This window comes from Gymnogyps californianus, chromosome 3 (genome assembly GCF_018139145.2).
Source record: "Gymnogyps californianus isolate 813 chromosome 3, ASM1813914v2, whole genome shotgun sequence".
NCBI lineage: Eukaryota > Metazoa > Chordata > Aves > Accipitriformes > Cathartidae > Gymnogyps > Gymnogyps californianus.
The window spans coordinates 92,412,580-92,436,811 of record NC_059473.1 but is presented as its reverse complement, the minus strand read 5'-3'; the positions used below and the strand labels follow the sequence as shown (position 1 = coordinate 92,436,811).

At 37.6% G+C, this 24,232-nt stretch overlaps 1 protein-coding gene across 1 annotated transcript in view; it reads right to left on the bottom strand.

The window, feature by feature from the left end:
- Positions 1-24,232, bottom strand: part of IMPG1 (interphotoreceptor matrix proteoglycan 1) — a 62,579-nt gene that overhangs the window by 38,201 nt on the left and 146 nt on the right. Inside the window, 6 exon segments of the mRNA XM_050894919.1 lie at positions 2,702-2,718; positions 2,721-2,792; positions 3,834-3,901; positions 6,293-6,321; positions 6,535-6,701; positions 10,311-10,544. Of these exon segments, the coding sequence (XP_050750876.1) occupies positions 2,702-2,718; positions 2,721-2,792; positions 3,834-3,901; positions 6,293-6,321; positions 6,535-6,701; positions 10,311-10,544 (587 nt within the window).

The window sequence follows — 24,232 nt, the reverse complement described above, 5'->3', positions numbered from 1 at the left end:
TTTCCATCATCATTAAAGTCACATAGCTTTACTCACCACTTTGGAGGAAAGTGTGTGACATCAAGGAGAGTGACAAGCGAATGCTAAAAGGTAGTTGGTATCCTACTCTCAGAAAACCCATGGTCAGCCAGAGCAGACTGCCAGACCCTCTGCTACTGTTTCATGTTCAGATGTTTGCATTTGTTTTTTCCTGCTAATAAAGCCGAATTAGCCCTACCTGTGTTACACCTTTCCTGTGCAGTTGACTACTGCTATTAAAGTACTCTTATTTTGTTTGCTGTTTCCCAACACTATTTGCAGTTTTGGCCTACACTTACTAATTTTTTCCTTTAATAATGTTAAACTCCAAAAGCCAATTCATTTGTAGGCTATGATGTGCTGGCCGCAAGGAGGAAAGCCACTATGGGTGCATTGAGAAAGCTTTCCTAATTCATCCTAGATATAAAGTTACGCATTTGCTAACTTTAAGATCTCTTGTTCCTTGTTCACAAACAGAACTGAACTTCAAATTTCAAGTCTTGGAACACAAGTACCTGAAGAGGTGATGCAGAGAGGCCACCCAGGAAACTCCTGCCTTCTGCCAATCTCTCAGTACTTGTCACGAATCTTGTTACTAACGTTAACACATACCACCCCTGCGTTCCACTGCCCATGTATTTTATTACACAAAAAAGCCTTTTGTTTTTTTCTGAATAAAACCTCTCAGGGTTCTATAAAGTTTGCCTGTTAAAAATATGAAGGTCTTAGAACACAAAACAAGTTTTTCTTTACTGCATGTACTGCATATACATTGCATGTTTATACTTATTAGCAATACTTACATATTCTGTATTCTTTAAACACTTCTGTATATTTTTATTTGCTCAAGGACAATTCTACCCTCAGCCAGGCTTTTTATACCTTGGATATACAAACAAACACAACAGGAGCAAGACAATGATGAAGAAGAAACTGGCCCAAAAGAGCAGCAAGCTCATCAGCCTGAATCCCACAGAGAGGTGGGGTTTCCACTTCTGCTGCCAGGTGGGTTGGCACAAGGCTGCCAGAGACATCTGTCCCATACATAACACCTAGGTTTTGATAGCTTCCAAGAATAAGCAGAACAAGAAATATGTGCGATTACAGTGTGTCAGGGAATAAGAGAGAAAATAAGATGTTAATATAATAAAGAATGAGTGAAACAGGAGAGAACACTTCCTGCACCCATTGATCCTGCGTAACTCAGCTCTGCTAAGTCATTCCTTAGGATGCCTCAGAAGAATGTATGTTTTGTGTTGTGTATAAAAATATGGCTCATCAGTTAGAGAAAGAGCATTCTGTAATGTTCTATCATATAAACAGAAGATTAAGGAACACGCACTTTCTATATTGCTGCCCTATGACTTTTGAGGAGCCAGTCTTTAGGGAGCTGGTCACAAAGGACTGGGCCGAGAAAGAATGAGGAGACCTGTAACATGAAGGAACTGGTTAACGCCAATCTCCCGTACATCTCAAACATCACAAATAAGTGATTCTAAAACCATTTTTCCCTCATATTCTATCTGCTCTTTTGCTCCAACAGCTATGATACAGATAGGTAATACACAGTTGAGAATATTATTTTGCTTTCTTAGATCCTGAGGATGTGATCGTTTTGGACAGTAAAAATAGCATTTATCTGGGATAACTCCAGTGTGATTCCTGTGCCGGAGCTGAGAAGCTTGCAGAGGCGGGATGGAGAATGGTGGCAACTTGCCAGGGGTGTGATGGGTGAGGCTTTGGCCAGCATTTCTGCCCTCAAATTCTTGGCGGCGGCAGCACCGAGACCTTGAGTTCACCCAAGTGGGGAGGAAGCGGCATGAGCCTCTTCCTACAGCCAGTATACACTAACAACAAAAAACCCCCAGAGTGGCTTTTCGAGGAGCTGCTCTAGAAGGGCAAACTTTTTAGAAATTGAAAAAAATCTCAGAGCAAAGCAGAGGGGAAATGCAAGGGGCCAGCTCACACCTGGGGCTCCTCAGCAGCAGGGTCCACCCTGGGCCCTCGGGCCCTGGTGAAGCCTTGGTCTCTCTCCAGAGGGAGGTTCCGGAAGGTTCCCTGAAGCCACACAGCTGTGCTGAGACCAGGGCTGCCTCCCTGCCACCCCCAGGCACAGCAGCCAGGACAGGGAAAATTACAGCCCCTCCTATCACCCCCACCCCTGTCTCAGACATAGACTGTGGCCTGTGGTAGCTGCTGCAAGCCTGTGGAGGAGGGAGTAGCCCCTGGTGCCATGCTGTATGGCTTCTCTGAGGAGACATCAGCAGAGATCCCCTGTTTGACAGCTGGCTGTCTGGCAAGAAAAAGGCAAGAAGGTCCAGTCCTATCCCCTGTGTTGTGGAAAGCTCAGAAGGTATGCATTTTTACATTATTTAATGAAGAACAAGGTTACAGAATGGTGCAAAATAGGCAACAGGCCCCTCGTTAAAAGAACAAAGACTTTGCCTAAAAGCTGGTTGCCATATTTTTATACTTTCTACCATGTACACAAGAAACATCATGCACTATTCCACTACAGAACAGATGCTAATAAAACCCTGCAGTCCTACTAGCAGTAACAAAGGGGAGCACTCATGTTTTATAAGCACTAATTTTTTATAAGACTTCCCCCTCTTTTTTGCTAGCTGAGCTCAAAAAGAAGAGGTGAGTGAAAAAGTGGGATAGGAAAACAGGCTGCCCTCACCTTCACAGGAGTCTTGTGTCGTTAACAATTTCGTTGAGCAGCGTGCTGTTAGGTGCTGGTGCATACGGAGAGAGGGATGTGCCAGGGGACCCTGTGGGGGTTTAAAGTAAAATCAGTCAAGAACAGATTTGCACATCAAAAATCTTCCCCTTTCTCTGTTGGTCAGGTGTCAGCTCACTGGAGAAGCTTTGCTTGTGGAGGGTCTGTTTGAGCGCAAGCCTGCGCCAGTGAAAGGTGGTCGTGACTTATGGCATGGGTAAAGCAGCTGCTTTTTATACAATAGATGGCCTTTCTTTCCAGGTCAAAACGTCAGTAGCGTTGCATGTGTGAAGGCAAAAATGGCACTGACTATGCATCAATGAAATTGTGTGAATTAATAATATTTGATCATTTCCTGTCATACTGCATTATATATCACCAAATGTCTAAGGTTGATTTTACCAATTAAGATCTTTGTCTCTATGATAACCACCTTTCTTTAGGGCTCAATTTAAAGTAACAGGAGGCTTTGACAGAGTTTTCCAGCTAGAGGCAAAATTACCATGCTGGCAGTCGCTATCAATAAGATTCTGTCATATTTGGCTCTCAAAAATATGTGTGCAGGATGTTTCCTCCTTGAACCAAAATGCTCATATTTACAGATTTTTATCACTACATAAATTTCTAACATTATTTTAAAGAAATGTAGTACACAACAGTGTTCGTAGGTCTAATTGGAATAATCTGCTCAAATTAATGTCTTGGCGTCTCTGTGACTTTCTGGCTACAGTCATTCTTTATTTTCATCTGCTTGCTTATTTTGGCTAACAAAATGCAGCAGCTGACACTCTAAATGTTATTTCATAACTAAAGCAAAATTAGCTCTACTCTCTACAGGTGAAACTAGGAAAACACATGCATTTAAAGACTGTGAAACAAACTTGGAATGCTACATTTGAGTAGCAGACATGCTGTAAAGAAATCAAAAAATGCTTCTTATAGATTATTTTGCTAAAGCATTTTCATCGTACTTCACTGAACTTGTCATGCTTCTACTGCATTCGTTAAATTACAGCCTTCTAAGATCTATGAATCACTGGTTTTAGCAATTCTATTTAATAGGCAGATGCACAGCAAGCAGATTTGATTTTACCTGTAGAAATGGAAGGAATGTCTTCCAGCTTTTTGCCACCTGTTTTCTCTGAGGATATTTCATCTTTCCTATCAATCAAATAGAAATGAGTGATTTAATGATCAGCATGCTGTACTGGCAATGGTAAAGGTGTAAAAAATAAAAGTAGAAATGACCCCTATATTAGGTGTACTTTAAATAAAATAAGTTATTTCTAATGGAATATTTGATAAGCTAAAATGGAATTTAGTCAATTTGATTGACTAAAATGGAAGCAAGACTTCTTGTACATTATCTAAACCAACTACTGTCTCCTTTGCTATATCTCATCCTATCAAGATAGTTCAGTGAGGACTTTGGGCTTCTTCTAATTTTAGAGCCAATGGACATTTTATGGTTCCAAGGGTGTTTCATATGGTTTGGTGTGAGGAGAGGATGGGTGGACTTATTTTTCAGTTGTCAGCCTGCATTATAATATCATAAGGACGCTTCCAAGTAATGATAGTTTCAAATCAGATTCCTGGATCAAGATTATTATGAATTGTAGGAATGTTTATGTTTGGATCCGGATGTAATATTCATGGGTTAATGCCTACCATGGTCCCCATGGCAGACACCTGAAAGCTCAAGTAAGAATATGGTGGGTGTGATATACAGATTGTCTGCCTTGCATCACAGGATTTGTTTTTGTATTGTTGATATTATTTTCTGTTGTAAGTTTTACAGTTGTGTGCTGATGAATAAACTTTGTAACTGTGACTGTTAGCTTGCCTGAAAAGCAGAAGTGTTATGTATATATAAGTACATTTTATAATAGATGTGTTAAAGATTCCTGCAATTAAGGCTATAGAATAATTTCTGCTCTAAAATCAAATTTTTATTCATTTGTAGCTTTTTGGAAACATTTAGATTCTTAGATAAGAATCTTCTAAGTGACATTTTGAGATTTTTCTTTCCTGAAATTGGAGGGTGAGGAATTTCAGTTGTTTCGGACTCTAAGTAGTGTGGTGAAAAAAACACAGCATAAAATAAAACCCCAGTCATGGAAATAAATAAGGATAGAATTCCTCAAAATTTCTATAGAAATAGCTATTATTAAGGCAGTGCACACAGGTGGAGTGTTTGTGAAAACTGATATGAGTGAAAGAACTGAGAGCACTGCAAATGCATAGTGTGGTGTTAATTGAGACAACATGAAGCTTGTAGCATAGACAGAAAAGATGGCTGGGCTGCATTTCTATACAGGACCAACCTAGATGTTTAATAATATAAATGAAGAACTTGAACAAATCCTGATTTACCACATCCTCTGGATATCTTGTGTGGTGAGAACTAAAGTATTATTTGTAATGTTTTCACAATGTGTGTTATGTCTTTTACTGGAGACTGATCTTTCTACATGGCATCTACAGAAGATACAAAATGTTTCCCAAACCACACAGTAGTAAAGTTGACGTCCAACAATGCATAATCACGGCTGCCTGTATTTCCAGCTAAATACGAGTAATTTCATAGAATTTACTTCACCTTCTGAATTTTGTCTAGGGAAAACTGTACTGTTCACATAGAGCATAAGAACTCTGAGATCAGTCACTTCACTTACTGCCTTGCTGCTGCTGTTTGCACTAGACTGAGTGAAAAGACCTCCCTTTGGACTTCCAGGGGAGTTTAATTAGGCCCTACATTATTAAAAATACATTTCTGAGAAAGAAGAGCACTCAAAGCTCCCATGTCGTAATGAATAAAGATTCATAAGACCTCTGTGATCATGAGACAGTATAACTTACAAATGGAAAAGATTATTTGCTACACCTGAAAATCTAAGAAAATTTGAAGGAAAAAGTAATACATTAATCAGAGAAACTGTGGACAATGATTTGTCTGGCTGTACTATAGTATTTATATGCAGAGAGACAGAGTTCAGTATTGTAACTTTAATCCTGCCATTCTCAGACTTCTGAGCATTGCTGGGAGCATACTTTTATTCCAAGAGTTTACGGAATAAAGCATTACATTGGTTAACACTATCATGACGTGTAAAAATACAGGGGAAAGCTGAAGTGAAGGCATAGAGTTTTCATATTATCGCTTCATGAGGCCTCCCAGATAAACTTTTGTTAAGGTCTCTGACTTTCCTTTTGAGAATTATAGCAATTGTGGGTAATCTTTTGTCATACTCCCAATCAACACTAGTCTAACGCAAAGCCATGGCTCTGTCAGGGTTTCATGCTCACATTAGTCTAAGAAGACATTCTGTGGTGTCTCAAAGTGAACAGGCAACTGAGGCATTTGGCCACCTTCATTATTTGTGATTCAATTACTGTGTACTATGATACATACAGTATACACATCTCTCACAGCACACACAAAATACACCACAGTGCTATCTGTATATCTCTTCACATCCACGCACATCTACACATATCTTTTTCAAAAAAGGCAGTAACATCAAGTGGCAGGGTTCTGCTTGTGCTACTTACCTTTCCTGGAAGGTTCTATGTTTTACTCGCTGCGAAAAGATTAAGAAAAACAGCATTTTACTAGTGGGTGTATCCAACCATTGAGCAGAAGCCTGTTAGCTCTTTCGTTTACTGTACTTTTACGTTTTCCTTCTAACACATGCCCCCTCCTCTTCCTGAGCAATTCGTTGCCCTTATATAAGCAGATGAGGAGGGACTTGGAAGTCTCCCTCAGTTTCTAAACAAATATCAGTAATCCTTACCCGTTGGATTATTTCCAGGTGCTCTTGGGAATTGCTGAAGTTTTTGCCAATGTCGAATATGCAGAAGGTTTCCCTCTGGCAGGCAGTAACCCAGTTCTGATATTCAGCGGTATCAGGAATCCGATCCAGAAAAATACGAAAGGCTTCCCACACAGCTTCCTGGCAGACTGAGTAAGATGAAAGGGGCTGGGGATGGATGCTTTGTACCAAAAAGTAAACTTGATAACCTTTTTGAAGTGATTTGGGATTTACACATTTTACCGTACTTAGTAAACAAATCCAGCTTCTAGGTATTTTTAGATATTTAGGTCTTTTAGGTATTTTTGAGTTGACAGTTATTTGCCTTTATACTGAAGAATTAACTGTCTTTGAATTAAGGATTGCTAATCTCCCTCATTTTAAGAGAGATTAACTTGGCCTGACATCATCATCATGAATGAGGAGCAAACACAAAGCACACTTCCTTCACCTCAAAGGTATGTACATACAAAGATACATACTGGATGTTCTAGTGAGAGAAAACAGGGAGGTAGAGAAAAAAATAATCTAGCAGTCATCATACTTGAATAATCATAATTTTAACTGTATACAAAGGTTTTGTACATTAGTATGGTTAACTATGCATAGAACAAGCTAAACAGAACATATTTAAGATTTTTATATTCCCCACACACCTAACAAAACATTTTAATGGAAAAAAATATTTTTTAAATGCAGCAGGTTAAAATGATTTGATTATATTCCAAATTTTCAGTGTAATTAGCCTTTTCAAAATCTTAAGGACATTCTGCAGCAGGTACATGCTTTTATGTTTCTTTAAACACCTCTGGAAAAATTAAATGACTTAGTATAGGTAAAATTCCTTTGGAAAGAACATGATTTCCTTCCTCTCTACACAACTGTACACAGTCATTTGTTCAATGTTACATATCTCCTCCATGGTGATGAATCACCCAGTTAAATGCCAGGCTACATCAGACAAGATTAACAGGTACTGTGGCTCCAGAGAGAACAGTAGCATTCTGCATCATTTGGGGAAATGAAAATGAGCATAAAGAGAATAAGACAGTAGGGGAGATTTTGAAAAGGTGGTATTCAGGAATGGCTCCAAGGGAGCTTCATTTACTGGATGTAAACTGACTTAATTGCATGAGATTATGTAAAACACATAATATAATAATGGAGACTAATACTTTTATGTATGCTGTTGGTTCACTCCTTATGCAGGAAAGCTGTGAAGTTCAGCTGTAGGATGTTACAAAATATATTAGAATGCATATTTGGACTTGGCATCCAGTTTTTTGATCTATTTTCTAGCAGTCAGAACTCTGTCAGGAATTTCAGGGAAAACTTGTAAAAGAGAAGTTCCTGCTGCAAAGACCTTGCTCTCTAGCACTGTGAGTGAGGATCATGACATGCATGAGTACATGAGGGAGGGGAAAAAGCAGCAGCTAGGTTATAAAATTACTGCTCAGAAATACTTTATAGGGTTTATTTTCCTTTGATTCTGATAACACAGGTCTTAGATACGTCTGCAGAAGTGAGTTTTTGAGAGTCACAGATGACCAGGTGGGGCTACACTTCTGAGTGCACTTTTACCAACATCTTGCTGAAGTCTCCTCTTTTTTGTAAATTGAAACCATATCTGAAATATTCTGGAGGATGAACTGTTCCCTCCTCCAGACAGCTACTGCCTACCTGACTAACTATACTAATATGTCTTTGGATTTCTGTTCAGATAGCAGCCCTTCCCCACACCCAAAGTCTTTGGGTTTCACTTAACTCACTTTGCACAGCCTCAAACTAAACATAGAATGAATCCTAGCTGCACCTGAGTCATGTTTGAAATCACTGAGTGGTCCAAAAAGATCCTCAAGCTAGCACAGAGCCAGCCAGTGCTGTTCTGTGTGGACTTTCTTGCTTAACTGCAGAAATAGCCACTTACGGAGATTGTCCTCTGCAGGGTCTGTGAACTCAGTTGTGCAGGATAACCAGCATGGCTCGGTGACTGCTAGAACTGATGTGTTTTGAACAGAACCAGTTCAGTTTATCTCGGCTGTTGCTATACCTTCCCATTCATGGATGACTGCCTCTGTCACTACTTGTTGATTCCTCTGGTATTGTTAGAGTCAACAAAGCCAGCTGTATTTTTGGCTTTGTGAAAATATAATGTACACTCACTCAAGATGAAGGAACACACTTCTTCAAAATGTTGTTTAAAGTTAAACGCTTTTAGACAAGGGGATTTTCAAACATATTAGAAAAACCATTTTAACAAAAACTTGCTAGCAATTTAAAAGCTGTTGCCTTTAGCACTTTACTTTACAAAGTTCATTACTGTGAGGTTGGACACTTATTTTCAGTACTTGATACCCGCTTTGATTTAGCGTGAGATAATTACCTGCATTATCTAAAACATCGATGTCTCTGAAATTAGTGCAATCAGTTTCTCTAAGTATTCTCTAAACTTGCTGTAGGGATGTACTCACCTAGCTGTGTTAGGGCACCTTAATAATACCTCAGGAACGACCTGCCCTCCCAGTAGAGCAGCTGCATGTGGAGCAGATGTGGTCAGATTATTAAAAAGGAACAGGCTGTCTTTTGAAGAGATTTATTCATTATGAGCTAGCAGTTAAGGCTACTTTCTATCATCTTTTTCTCAATTACAACTCTTCGGTATCTGTTTTTCTGAGCAGTAACTGCTGAATAAAGATATACTATCTGATGAAAAGCAATCCAGTTACCAGGGTTTAGATAAACATGACACATGGCCAGCTGAGGAGGCGTTGTAGCTGATTTCATGCATGCTCCCAGTTTACCCCACATGAGGGACTGTCTTCATGGTGACTTAAGCTATGGTGTGTTATTTCAGAGTTGGTATAGGGTCACAGCAGGATCAGGTTATCCAATAGCAACTGTCTGAGCTCCTATATCTGAGCTGCTTTGTGTTGTATGCTCATTCCTGAAAGCATAGAATATATATATATATGTAAAAAAAAAAAAAAAATGTGTAATTTTTCTTAGGAAGCAGTAAAATTCTCTAGAGGACAGATATGATCCACAGTGCTGTTACAGTTCTAATTGTGTCATGGGACTTGGAGGGGTGGAAGTGTTCTCCTAGACTTTAGATACAGAAAAGAACGGACCTAAAGGTATGTCTACAGAACAAAATGAATGTAAGATTGTCCCACAGAGAGGCACAGGCTGTAAGACTCATGTGGCTACCAGATATTAATTGGGAAAGGGCAGAAAAAACTTTCTAGACTTTTTAAAAATAAGACTAAGGTCTTTGCATGAGCTGATGGCAATTATCTCAGTGTTTGTAGCATACCAACACTGCCACAGACTTAATATGACTACAGATACACCAACATATTTGTGCAATGACTGATGAATAGTTCATTACTTGAGCTGTCGGGATTAATTCTGAGTAGTAATGATGGTACCTGCTGCACTTCTGAGAAAGGTGGTACATCTTTACACAGTAGTGCAAGCATAATTTGGTCTTCACGTTCTGCCATGCTAGAACACTATGCAATTACACTGGGTTCATTAGTCCTTTGAGTGCATTGTTTTTATTCTGTTCTGGTAACTGACTGTCTTGAGCCATGCTGATGTACATGTAACATTTGATTATCTATGTAAAAATAAAGCATAAAGCAAATAGCATAAACACTGTCTAGAGCTAAAGAACAATATTCTGGAAAATTATTGTGTTTCTTCAATTAAAAGAAATACTTTCAAGGAGGAAGTACATGCTACAATCATTATTTTACCTCTTAATCTATAGTAAGCTTGGTGACTGGCTAAAATCTGCTTCACTGATTCCTGTGGGCAAACTTTCACACCAGTTGAGAAAAAGGATGACCTCTTTGTTCGGTGTTTTGCCATGTCAAATATCCGCCTTATGGTTGATATTCTGGACCTCTTTGTTGTTCTTTCTGTTTTGTCTGACCCTGAGGTATCTGCAAGATGTTTGGCTTCACCACGGTTTATTTTATTAGGGATTTCTGGAAAAGATAAAAAGTAAGCATGTACATAAACATACATTGCATAGGCAGTAGGTATCCAATGCAAGATCATGTCTGGAAAATGGGCATGAACCTGAGAGTTCTTTTTCTTACATTATATTGGTGTCAATGCCCTGACTGAATTAATGTGCTGAGGAGAAACATCCTGTGATCATATGGGGGAACTGGGACTCAAGAGACCTACTAACTAATTTCCTTATATCTCAACACGCGACCACAGAACACACAGGATAAAAGTTTCAGAAGCCCTAAATCTTGTTTTCAAAAACATCTTTGGGTTAGATCCACAAAGGACACCTAAGTGCTTGAACTTCGTGCTACAGCATCTCATTTGTGAGCATATTACCCTGTAGGGAAATTTACAATACAGTGATAAGTAATGGTCTGGAGCTTGGGGAAAGTGAAGCATATCTGTATCAGCTTACAGTGTAAAAAAGTGTCTATGGCTAGCAGATAAGTAAAATGAGAAATAGCTGTACCTTACACCTGCACCCTTTTAAGATATTCTTATCTTTCCTTTGGGCTTCAAGGCACATATCCCTTCACATCAAGTTCATAGTCTTGAACCTATCCCAAGAACTGGACCCTGAAACTCTTTCAAAAGCTGAACAAGAATTTGATTGTCTTTGGGGAAAGAAAGAGCTGTTTTCAGTCTCCCTCTTTTGCTCCACAGTGCACTCCTCTATCCTTCCCTCACATAAACTGAAGTATTAATCAGAACAGACTGCAGTTATGTTTCTTTGCCATTGGGTGATAGGTGTTGTGAATGCTCCGGCATTGTATCTCAATAGATCTTTAACTATCCCTGGCAAAGTGGAACAGCTACAGTAGGAAAAAAGTTAAATCAGTGAGTGGGAATTGAAGATCTAGGCTTAAGTTTTACTTATGGAGCTATTCAGTTATGAAAAATGGAAATGCTTCTAGGGTGTCAAAATATAGCCTCAAGCATAGGAATCCCCATCTTAAAAGGCACACAAAAAGTCAGGACTCATTTGGTTCCAATTCCTAAGTATTTGTGATGCAGTATTACATGACATAGCAGCTAAATTTAGCATAAAAATGTTAATGATAAAAATAGCATATAAGGTACACATTTAAATGAGCTGAAATATAGCATTTTGCAGGATCGCGTGACAGGAGCAATTAGTATCTTTTAGATTATCTTCCAAAATTTTGCATACATATTAATAAAGATGTTAAAGTTAATTTGGAAATACCTTTTTTTGGTTGCATTTTCATACATTTGATACAGTCATTACAGATGAAAAGCAAAGAAAAATGTAAACAGAATAAAAGACATTTTGAAAGAACTGTTTTGAAAGAAAAGTGTAAAATCTGTAGATAATTGGAAAACTTTAAGGGAGAAAATGTAAGAAAGACATGGTATATGTGTACCTGAATGCTGACAAATCAACTGAAAAAATTGCGTTGAAGAATGGTTTAAAAACTTGTAAAAGAAGAATAAAAGGAAATAATAGGGTTCAAAAGGAACAAGTTCGGTGAGAGTAATACTATCAAAACTACCAGTGTGCTGTAGAAAGAAGAAATGTCATGCTGCATATAACAAACACTAATTATCATGTTCTTAGGCAAATCAAGAGAAAATAAGGAAGGTAAAAACACATTATCTTGACAATTTGGAACTGTGTTAATTAAATGTTTAAAGAAAAGTGGGCAGATAAATGATAGGAGAAAAATAATTGAAAAGCATACTGTCACAAAAAGAATAGTGCTTGAAGTAAAGAATGGGAAAAGTTCTACCATATATGTCAGTATACATATATATGTGTGTGTGTATATATGCCTCAGTTCTTATTTAACTTCAGAATGAACGTCCAATGCTTACTGTGTAGAAAACATAATAATGACATATATATTATGAGGTAAGTGGTACTCTGATATGGAAAAAAGTGAACTGCTTGATTATGGTGAATATTGTATAAACGACAGGAACTTATACAATGAAGGCTGCCAGAGGCAGCAACCTGTAGGCCTATAACTGTCTAATTGTTGCAAGGTAATTTAAAATGAAGATGCAGTCATATAGTGTTTGTCATTAAATGAAATGGAAGTAAATTTTCCACAGTAATGTCAGATCATGAACCATAAACTGCATAAAAGGAATCTCCCCTGTAAAAACATGGCTCTGGGTCCATCAGAAACCACAAGTGGCCAAACACCCGGATCAGTTGAGACACTGAATTGTTTGAATGATATATGGGGTGAGAGTGGAAAATCCAATGCCATTGAAATCTCAAAGCAGACCCCTGAAATCCTCTAGAAGAAAATACCAAAAATCTACATGGAAAGTAGCTAGTTGTAAGTCTGTCACCTTTTACAAGGTATATCAACTGTGATAGACCAGCTGCCCAGGCAGTCTGACCAACTGGGGCAGAAGATTTTGTCACTAAGCTCTTTGATAGCTTTTGTATGGAGCAGAGGCCTTTCTTGAAGGATTTGGTTCTTCCCCAGGATTTGCACCTAAGTCATTAACTTGAATTAAGAATTATACTATTCATAACACTGACAAAGGAGATTCTTCTCAAATTATTGTTGTAATGATTTCACACTTTCTGTATTAGGGTCGCTATTTGGGCTTTTCAGTCTGAGAAAGTGACCATAGATTATCTGCTTCTGGTTATCACTGTTGTGCTAGCCTATTCAGGGTAGGTGGAAATTTTTTCTCTTTTCATTCTTTCCCTTCAATTTCCACTTTTTTGTGGGAGGGATCTGTTGCTTAAGTATGCTTATTGTAATAGGTTTAATTTCATTTATATCTTATGGTTAGTAAATTTCCCTTACTAGAGTAACTTTTGTTATCATCAGTTCTTGAAATCACTTTTTTACTAAACTTAAGCAAAATTTGAATTGGAGAAAGCATCAGCCCCTCTCTCCACATATGTCCTGGTTTCGGCTGGGGCAGAGTTAACTCTCTTCTTAGCAGCTGGTACAGTCCTGTGTTTTGGATTTAGTGCGAGAATGATGTTGATAACACACTGATGTTTTAGTTGTTGCTAAGTAGCGCTTATCTTAAGCCAAGGACTTTTCAGTTTCCCATGCTCTGCCAGCAAGCAGGTGTGTAAGAAGCTGGGAGGGAGCATAGCCGGGGCAGCTGACCTGAACTAGCCAAAGAGGTATTCCATACCATGGAACGTCATGCCCAGTATATAAACAGGGAGGAGTTGGCTGGGAGGCGCGGATCACTTCTTGGGCATCGGTCAGTGGGTGGTGAGCAATTGCATTGTGCATCACTGTTCCCTTCCCCCCCCCCCCCCTTTTTTTGTTATATTCCTTTTCATTACTATTATTAGTAATAGTAGTAGTAGTATATTTCATTATTATTATTGTTAATTTTATGTTTTACTTTAGTTATTAAACTGTTCTTATCTCAACCCACGAGTTCTGCCTTCTTTCCCGATTCTCCTCCCCATCCCACCGGGAGCAGGGGGAGGGGGACGGGGAGTGAGGGAGCGGCTGTGTAGTGCTTGGGGTTAAACCACGACAACATAATTGTCCAATACTTATTTTCTAATAGTTACTGAATGTGAATAGAAGAAAACCTGTCTTCTGGTACGAACACTATTTGTTCATAATTCTTCAGACCTGTGCTTTCCCTTGTGTCCATGGAAATTCTGAACTGGGAAATTTTTATCTAAGACTCCCAGATGGTTCAGCCATATACTTTACTATAATATGCTTCCATGTACAACTTTTTAGATGCTTTGCTTTCAGTGTCCTGGGTTGAAAAAAAAAAAATCTAAAAAGGCCTATGCTATTATGAAATTGAGCCCATATATATTAGCTGAACCCTTTTCTTTTTACCTTGTAACATAGTAATCGAGTAAACTGGAGCGATGCAAATTTTGCAGCATACATCATCTGATCATGTAAAAAATCCCAATAATATTAGGCTGTTTTACTTTTCTTAAAATAAGTAATTTTTTAAATTGTTTTGTTCTTATTGTCTTTTCTGAAATAGACATATACAATTAATATATTTAGTGTTTACTCTGCCCAATTTGACTTTTTTATTTAACTCTGTTGTTTCACAAACATGTCTGTCTCAGTTTTACCTTTAAAAGGTATGTCTAAGATTTTTAGTTTTCTTTGATAGTTCTAGGGCAGAAGGGCAGATAATGGTCAAAGTCTGGTAACATTTTACTGTACTTTAGCTTAATCTCCAAGGTGCCTTAAACAAAGCTGTAACTCTCCTTCTTTATTCTCACATGAAAGAATCTGCATCATCATTGTCCCCATTTTCCAAGTGGCATACTTGAGGAAAAAAGTTGAGGTAGTTTTACCAAGGTGATCTACAGAGTCACTGTCAGCCACTATTAAAATTTGGAGTTCCTGACCTCTAGTCCTGAACTTAGATAAATATAACAAAAGATTTTCAAAATATGATAAAGCAATTTTCAGAATATGATATAGGAATCTTATTCGTATGGGACCTAATCAAAGTGCTTTGACATCCATACAGATGTCTCAAGCGCATAGTACTGTTCTTCAGGTTTTGTTTTCAGGCAGATAAAAGGTATTCATTTCTCAAATTAAAAATCTGAAATCCTCAGAATTAGGCGAGGCCTCTCCCCTGTGTCTCTTGAGACCTGCATTATCAAATTTATACCCTCACTAAAAAAACAAGGCAGGAGAAATGGATTTCAAAGATGAGAGTTCCTATGTGTTTTTAATAATCTGCATGATGAAAAATGAAAAGTACATCATTATTTAACTGGATTTTAGGAAAAAAGTTTAAAACCATTCAGATAATTGGTCAGCGTTTTTTGGGTGGGTTTTTTTGGTTTTTTTTAAATTTGCTTTTATTAACACAGGAGCAAGTATCTTGTATTCATACTTTTTTGTATAACTGTGGTGGATGTTTTTCTATACAGCTTTATTAATTTCTAGCTGTTAATAGTATCAGTTTTGGGAGGCCTCCAGTTTTGATGTGGGTTGTTTGGGTTTTTTTCAGCAATGTAGGCAATCTCTGTGTAGGAACATTTACCTACAGCATTAATTTGGAAGTAAACTTTTAGTTTTATTTGACCTTAGAAAATTAAGATGTCACTGTATACAAAGAGAAGAATTTAAAATATAACTAAAGATTTCGGCAGCAAAATTCAAGGTGACATCAGGACAAAACTGCTGAAGTCTGAATAATTCATCAGTAAAATCATCACAAGGTTTGACATGTATGAAAAAACAGATTAGTCTGAAAAATAAGTGGATGTTCTTAGGATAGAGAGGAATGCTTGATTGATAAATGAGACCTATTGCCTGCACAATAAAAAAGCCCGCTAATTAAAAGACAATGCTTATTTAAGGGGAACTGCTGAAATAGGACGAGGAAAGTTCATCAAAGAGTGTTAATTTAACAAAGATCCCATAAATGTGGTGTTGTGATCCAATTAAATATACAGCAGGGCCAACAGCCCTTGTGTTGATAACTCAACCAGTAACAAAAGCAAGGATGACTAGTCATGGAAAGTTGATCTTGAGATCTCTGAAAGGGCTTATCAATGTAAGCACCAAACGGAGCATAGGAAGTACAAAGAGAGGTAATATCCTGGACTCTTTGCTTAGAGGCAGTCTCCTACGGTCATGGGAATAGTGAGGACCCCAAATTCTAATGGCACTTGCCAGTGACAGGTAGGATGTCCATGACATGTTCTCTCCTTATATTCCTTTTTCAATCTTTTTTATGCCACATTGCCTCAGTCCCAGTTGCATGGGAAGGGTCTGACTGGATTGAAGGGGCTTAGATGTGCAGGGACAGGTTAAAATATGGCATGGCTTTATCATCAAATGCAGCCTAGATCCTGCATGAGAGTACTAGGAGCAGCACCTATCTTCTCCCAGAGAAGCATGCAACAACTTCTATCTTCCCATGCAGATGTGGAAGTAGAGGCCCTTTCCTTGTACTCTTGCTGATGTTTGGGGCTGCTTTGCCAGTGCTTTGTCAGATGCTGTAGCTCTGACTGTGTTTGCATTACATTTCCAAGCTTGTTTTCACAACCGTGAAGGCTCACAACTTTAAAAACTTGAGAGTATGGAATCCCATATTAGAAGAATTAGTACTAATATTTAATCTGCTCAGGTCTTGTCTCTTAGAGCTCAGTGCCCTTAACCACAAGATTATATGTCTTGCTTGTACTTATCTTTGGGTCCAATATATTCTTTAACTATTTTTAATGCACACAGTGAAAGAACTTTGAGAGGAATTGCTGAGGGGACTCAGGCTCAACAGTTGTTGCATCCTGGTGGGTCGTAGGTCTTATCTGGGAGCTCTGGGAGCTAACTGGGGTAGCTGAGGCACAGGAGAGAACGCAGTTTGGATCTCATGTCTTCAGGTTTAGTACACTTAGCCAGTGAACTGCTGGGTAAGAGGGCAGTATCCACTACTGTGGGGATGTTTTGCTGAAAGATAAGGAGCTGACATTGATGCCTAGCTTCAGAAGATGAACACTGGCCAGAGGAGAATGCCTGTGTTCCTAAAAAAGAGGAAGAGGGCTAAGGGATTAATATTAAAAGTAATTAATTTTAATTCCTCAAAATGAGTATTGACAATGATGACCTTGATAATTCCTGTTTGGTATGTTGACTTGTGTGAATGCCATTTTTAAATGTCACTAAATAGTAACATTACCTGTGGAATGAGGCCTGGGTATCTAATTGTGGCAAGGAACTATGGGGGCCAGGTCCAGGCCTCCAGCTTGGAAGACCCTGTGTTCAGTTGACCAATGTCCACTAGCAAACTTCCTGCACAAATACCACAAAGCTGGTGTCTACACACCCAGCACTACAGGACCTTTCATGTACCTACTAATATCTTGTGTTATGCAAGACTCAGCATCATCTTACATGTCAGAGAGGTGCTAGGCCCTGCCTGTGCAGTGGGGACTTTGTACTGAAGACAAAATACATCTGATCCCTGTATCTCTTGTTTGGATTCAGCAAAACGTCACTTGTGCATGTTCACAAGCTGTGCTCAAGCTCTCTATGACATGGGAGAGGAGCTCCAGGCTCCTGCTTAAAAGGTAAGTTCTGTAATTTTCAACCTTTTAAAGACTATATTCTTGTTTTGAATTAGATCTGTACCAAGAGATTTTCCTTCTTGAGAATTCATGAAAGTGGTGGGTTTTCATAAATCCTGCTTCTTGGCAGGAATGCATGATGATGCTCCTTTAAACATTTATGGAAGATGAAGAATTTAGTTACTGTTAACATAGTACTCAAATAAGGCAAGACTCCCATGAATCCTTATGTGATATATTCCTGTTGTTATCCTTATGTTAAAAATACTAAATGTTTGGTTGTAATGAAACAATCTACACCTCAGAACATATATGGAAATAAATCTGGAGAAAGCGATAAATTATTTTGAAATGTATGGTATAGCAATGACAGTAGTAAATGTGTAAATTTAAATAAAAACCCCAAACGTTTTTGTTTTAATGGTGTTACATACAAAGGTAGGAGATGGCATTAGATAATCGTTCTTTTGCAGAACCCTTTAAATTAACCTGGATTTACACTTCAGTACCAAAGATCACTGTTGTCATCAACCAATGTGCTTTGGAATTTCAGTAAGTGTGAAGAATTTCATTTCTGCAAGTAGGTAACACTGAGAAACTAAAATAGCTATCATAATCCCTCAGCTGTTCCCCTCCTCCCAGATACACAAATCTGTGTGGTTTTCTATGCCAAGTGGAGAAACACAATTGTTAAATCAACCAACTTCAGAAAGAAAGCTAAGAAGATAACTTGAAACAATTTTTATGAAATTTATGCTTAGGCCTTATAACAGGAAAACATATTTTTTTATCCCTCTCAATAGACAATTTGGTAACATATTTGAATTATGCTAACTATACAATTCATGACAAAATAACTATGGTGAATTATCTAGCTCTTATAGATGAGAATAGAAAACATAATATGCCACTTGTAAGATTCTCCTGCTTTTGTGAATATAGTCGTCATATACTGACTAACAGTGAATCTACATTTGCAATAAATGCAGGCCGTACCAACCACAAATATTGAACATGCTGAAAGCTTTATGAGTCAACACATGTGATTTTGACACATTTCCTTCCTACCTGAAAGAGCATCATAAGAAACTCATGTTTTCCTTGATATCATATGTCTCATTTAAGGTAGAAATATATACCATCTCTTTCAGACATATATAAGTGCAAATTCTGGTGAAGAATCCTTATTATTCATCAACTCTACTAACAGCTGCTGCTGGAATTCATAGAAAATATCAAAGGCCATCTGTGGTTTCATTGCCAGCATCTGAATCCTGTAAGTCTGCTTAAGGTCCAGGACCTGGACTAGAAACAGCATTGAAGAATGATTGGTTTTAGTGTTGACATATGAAACATGTATCTATTTGTATTTCCTTGGCCATCTTAGAAGCATTTGACCTGAAATGCTGTTCTATTATCTGATATGGTTTGCATCAAAGGATGCAAGAAAATGCTTTAAATGTCTGAGTAGTTCTTGGAGGGATGCATCCAATCTGCAGTGATGAAACACTCACTTGAGCACCTCTGCTATTCATTTTCTAATCAGTCTTACTCAAGACGTACAGCCATCCTCTGAGGAAGTCAGTGAGACAGCATAAGTTCAAGTTCCAGCAATATTTTGCCATGTATGTCAACATTTCAACAATTTTGATGGTGTGAGTCAGAGTAGCAGTGCAGAATGGCCTTATTGAGGTAACTATTCAAACATGTTTGAATGGGATGGTTGGTATATGAGAAAGCTTCCAGGAGCCGGAAGCCACAGTGCCATCTCTTTGCTTGAACTTGTGTAGTTGGAACTGGTCAATTTTGCTCACAGTTTAGGGGCACTCATCCTGCAATGCAATCTACAGTTTCTGGCTAATTGCCTCCATCTCATTTTGACAGAGTGTGACTTGGACTTAACCTTACTTAACTTAGTTATGTGTCAAGCTGCATAGACCAAGTTAGGTTGGGAGGACACCTGCAGGTCACCTAGTCCAATTCCTTGCTCTAAGCATGGCCAACTTCTGAGCTAGATGAAATTGATTTAGTTTTGAGGGAGAGGAGGAAAGGGAAAATAACTTGATTAGAACTGTGTTCATTTTGTGCTGTAAACACAATCACAAAATGAAAGATGAGTGCATTACTGCTTCCTACCTGAAACTGCTGGGGCTTCTATGATCTGTGTTGACTCATATGTACGAAAGGTATACCTGGAGCATACCCACTAAAACTGATTTTGGGTAAAACAGGGTTACCAAGTTTGTTAATATATAATTGGATAAATTCTGAGAGAGGTACTGGAAGATTGAGAGTGGCCAATAAGAAGGTAACTTTGGCTCTGCACTGAAGTAGAAATTTAAAAGCCAGTAGAACCTCACCACTGAAAAGATAAGCATCGTGGCCGAAATACAATTAGCTTTGTAGGTATGAGTCTGGGTCCTACTGATTTGCAGACATGTACATGACTAGGCAGTTGCTTTGAGAATCAGCCTGCTAAACTCTGCTGGTGTCCTGCTTTGATTGCAATGCTTCTTACAGGTCAGGGCTTCAGTTTCTATGTTACGCCTCAGGTCCTCATACTTTTGTGAAATGAGGACGGTAGTGTTACTCTGTCAGACAGGTATAATGTAAGGTTAAAACTGGTGGTATGCTTGCATAAAATGATAAGGTGTGCTACAATTATGTAAGGGTATATAAACACATCTAGACTGTGGCAGGTGTCAGGGTACTCCCAGATGATTGTTAATCTTATGTTTTCCAGATATATTACTGTTCTGAAGAGTCTGTCCAGTAAATAGCAGCCGATAGTGACTAAATTCCAGTATATATGTATATACAAGCAGACAGATCGATAGATATTTCTTTTTAGGAAGTGTGTTGTTCAATATCACACATTCCTAAGGGGAAGAAATAGCTTGAAACACAGGTGGGCTTGCAAAGTGCAAAGCGCATGGAATATGCAGGATAGTGCACCTAATTCCTAAGAAAAAGGGAAGAATTGTGTAATAGAGAATGAGCAGAAAACTAATTTTAATCCCAAAGGGACTGGAAATAGGACAGAGGTAAAAAAGCAGAGGGGAAAACATATATTTAAAATATTTTAAAGCATCAAAATGCAGTAGAATGCATACACAGTTTTCCTTCTGGGAAGAAGACAGTGTGTTTGCTACATCTGATGAATGTTGGCCATATTGCTTAGTGCACTGCTGAAGCCACTAGGACACCACGATTAGCTGAGAAATGAAGAACAGCATAAACAATAATCTGGATTTCTAGCAGGTTAAGACTCCAAGTAAAGTTACTTTATTGTAGTCTGTAAATTAATGTCCTGTAAAGGGAGAAAACCTTTTATTATTAATAGTGATCATCTTGTCCACAGGTATTTTCAGAGAAAAAGTCCCACACATCTAACTGTTCGTTCACATATAGTTCACTAATCACTATGGTATGGGTGTGATTATGTCTGGAATTAATCTTTACGTTTCAGTGACAATATTCTAGTATTTTTATTCAAGTTTGGCTTTCAGCCAGGAAATAGATAAGATTAAAACCCACATATAATCCAGTGTTACCTTTGTTTGAGAAGGGGGGAAAAAAAAAGTTTACTTTTCATTTGTTTCTAAGCAGAATCAGGAAAGCTAACTTTAACTTGATAATTCTTATTTTATGAATGAAAGTAGAAAAAAATCTTAGTGCAAAAAGCAGATGTCCTTTTTTTTTTTTTTTTCTTTCTTTCTTTCTTTGAAGCTTTATGTTCTTTAACTTCCCTTTCCTTTTGGCACAAATTTGCTTAACCCTCTTCTCAGGGGCAATTATAGTAATGAAGATCTGCAACATTTATTGCTGAATTGGAACAGCCGAGCGGGAAGGGGTAAGTCAGAATGAATTAAAATGATTTCAGAGAGCACACACAAAGCCTTTGTGTCCTAAAGAATGGCTGAGTAAATAGTAGCTATTTGCTTGCTGAATAAAAAAACCCCCACTAAACAAACAGCCTTGAATGCTCTCTGGCTCCCTTACGTTCTCAGTATCAGGCGCTAGGATGTACCCAGAATCAATGTATAGTTTTGGGAGTTCAAAGCTCCTTTGTATTTTGCTAGTTAGTCTGGGTTTTCAGTGGTTTACAATTCAACAGTTAAAAATTACTGTCATATTTTGTGCGCAGATTTTTTGCCATTGCAAAGATTTTATCCCCTCACTTTCCCTTCCCATTGTTAGAGACAGTTTGTATCAGGACAGTGGCAAAGACTTGAGTTCAAGTCCTGAGGTCATTTCCTGGATTCTGGCACTAGTCATGGCCGAAGATAAACACTCTATCTCTAAAGTCTTTATTTTGCTCCCTACAGTTTCCTGTTTGTTTACTGTGGAATTGGAGGTGCTCCTGGACAGTCTCCAAATGTCTGGGAGAAGGACTCTTTTGGTCCTAAAATAGGGATGGGGAGGAAGGACCAAAAGACGTTACTAAGCAAGCCCCACTTTTGCTAACCCACTTTTTGTTAAATATAGACGTGAGTAAATCAGGAATTTGAATTTAAGATAGTTTTGTTCATGAGGGAAAAAAAAAATTGACTGATTAGCCCTATAAATATTTAGAGATTATTAGCTCTATGTTTTATCTTTTAAGGTAGGAATATTTTATATCTTGGTCTCTTATTTCCTAGTCTGTCACAGTTGACAGGTACTGCAAACTTGAATAGCCATAAAAGCCTCGAGTCATCTATGTTAGGATCACTATTGAGTGATTAATATAAGTATTCAGACTATTGGGAGAGCCTGTGTACTTTTGAAAATATTTTCTGTAAGTATCTGACCCTGATGCTAAGTCATAAAATAACAGTTCTGGAAGCATCCCTGCTCTGGTAAAGAAGTTTCTTAACACACGCATTAAGTCTTTTGAGATCTGTGTGCATATATTTGAGATAACGTAGTTTTAAAATATTATATATGGCATGACTATTTGGCAATAAAAAGTAATTATTATGCATTCACGCATACCACATGTACTTTATAAAACTGGTGGGAAAGAATTTTTCCAATTAATATTCACATGCATGTATAGAAAAAAATACTTTGACCCCTGAAAGCCATCAAAAATGAGAAAATTCCAACACTGCTACATAAGCAAGATGCTATGTGAAGTTTGTTATTGGTCATTGTTTCGTGAGTGTTGACAAACATTCTATGCACCAAGACTTCTACTGTATCTCTTAGGGAGATAATATACGGTTCTGAATTTTGCTGAAGTCTTTTATGGGAAATGTATTGTAACATACAGTTACAATTTGCTATGGGTGAAACTGTGTGACCCCATTTTTCACATTATCACTTTCTCAGTTCATAATTATAAATATGGACTGTAGTGATACCATCAAGCATGCACGAATTACCTGGAATTCATTCTATCTCTTTCCATCATAGAATATGCAACTTAAATGCAAAAGCAGTGCATTTTGATATAACTTTTACTCTTGTCAGACATGAACTATCACTCATTCTCTCATTTTTTTGCCACATTTCCAAAATATCATTAATGATTAAATGACACTATTTACATGGAATTAAAAAGTAAAATCAAAGAGCAATAGAATACTAGTCTTAACTAATACATTACTTTTTCCCAAGGATTTTTTCAGTACTGTAATTGTCCACTAGAGAAGATTTACATCATTTCAGTGAGATACAAGAACTTTATTCTTTATTTTTAAAGAAAATCTGTGCAAAGAAAAGCAAGACCCCAAAAAAAAAAAAAGTGTAAATAAAACTTTCCAGGTAGTATTGACAGCAGACTATGTTTCACACCGTCTCTTTAACAAATATTTAAATTATTCTTTAACAAATATTTAAATACATTCTCTGCATTTAATTAACATGCCTGAGATTGACATAAAATAGGAGGTCATTGACTTGGGGAAGCATAAAGCAGTTGTAATGTTGGCTTTTAATTCAATTATATAAATATCAAAGCATAGATGGAAAAGTTAGTAAGAAATCTCCCCCAAAATTAGACATGTTCCCCAAAGCTCTAAATCTATTGAATATGGAACTGAACAGGGAAAAAAATCACATCACCATCTTTTCTTTATTGTTCTTGAAGAAGCTTTAAAATTGCTATGAACTTTTTAATGTTTTTAAAAGGAGCAATAGTTAGCTGTTGTACTAAGTACAGAGGAGTTGTCTGTATTTCTGTTTTCTTGCAAATAATTTTACAATTCTTGTTACAGTAATCCTTACTAGAATTGTCATTTTTTGTATATTTGCCAGTATGGTTTATTCCTCCAGAATTTGTGTATCTAAAAGTTTTTGAAGTTGTTTCTGACAATGGCTAGTAAATATAAAGGTATACTTTACTACTTTCTCTTCATTTCAAGGATGACAGACCATCTTTAACAATGTCAGCACTTAGATATTCTTTCAGCTTTTTTTCCCCTTCCATATAACTGGTTTTTGAAATTATATTTTTTTCATAACAGAACATATGCAGGTAGATCGAAACTAAATGGCATCTCTTACAGAGATTGTAAAGCCTCGGAAACACGCATAGGAAATCTTGCCAACATTTCCTTTTCCAACTTTATAGCAGTGTCAGTAACTGTACTGTCTCCAGCTGAATCGTCAAAACACCAAATCCAAACAAAGCGTTCTGTAATGTGA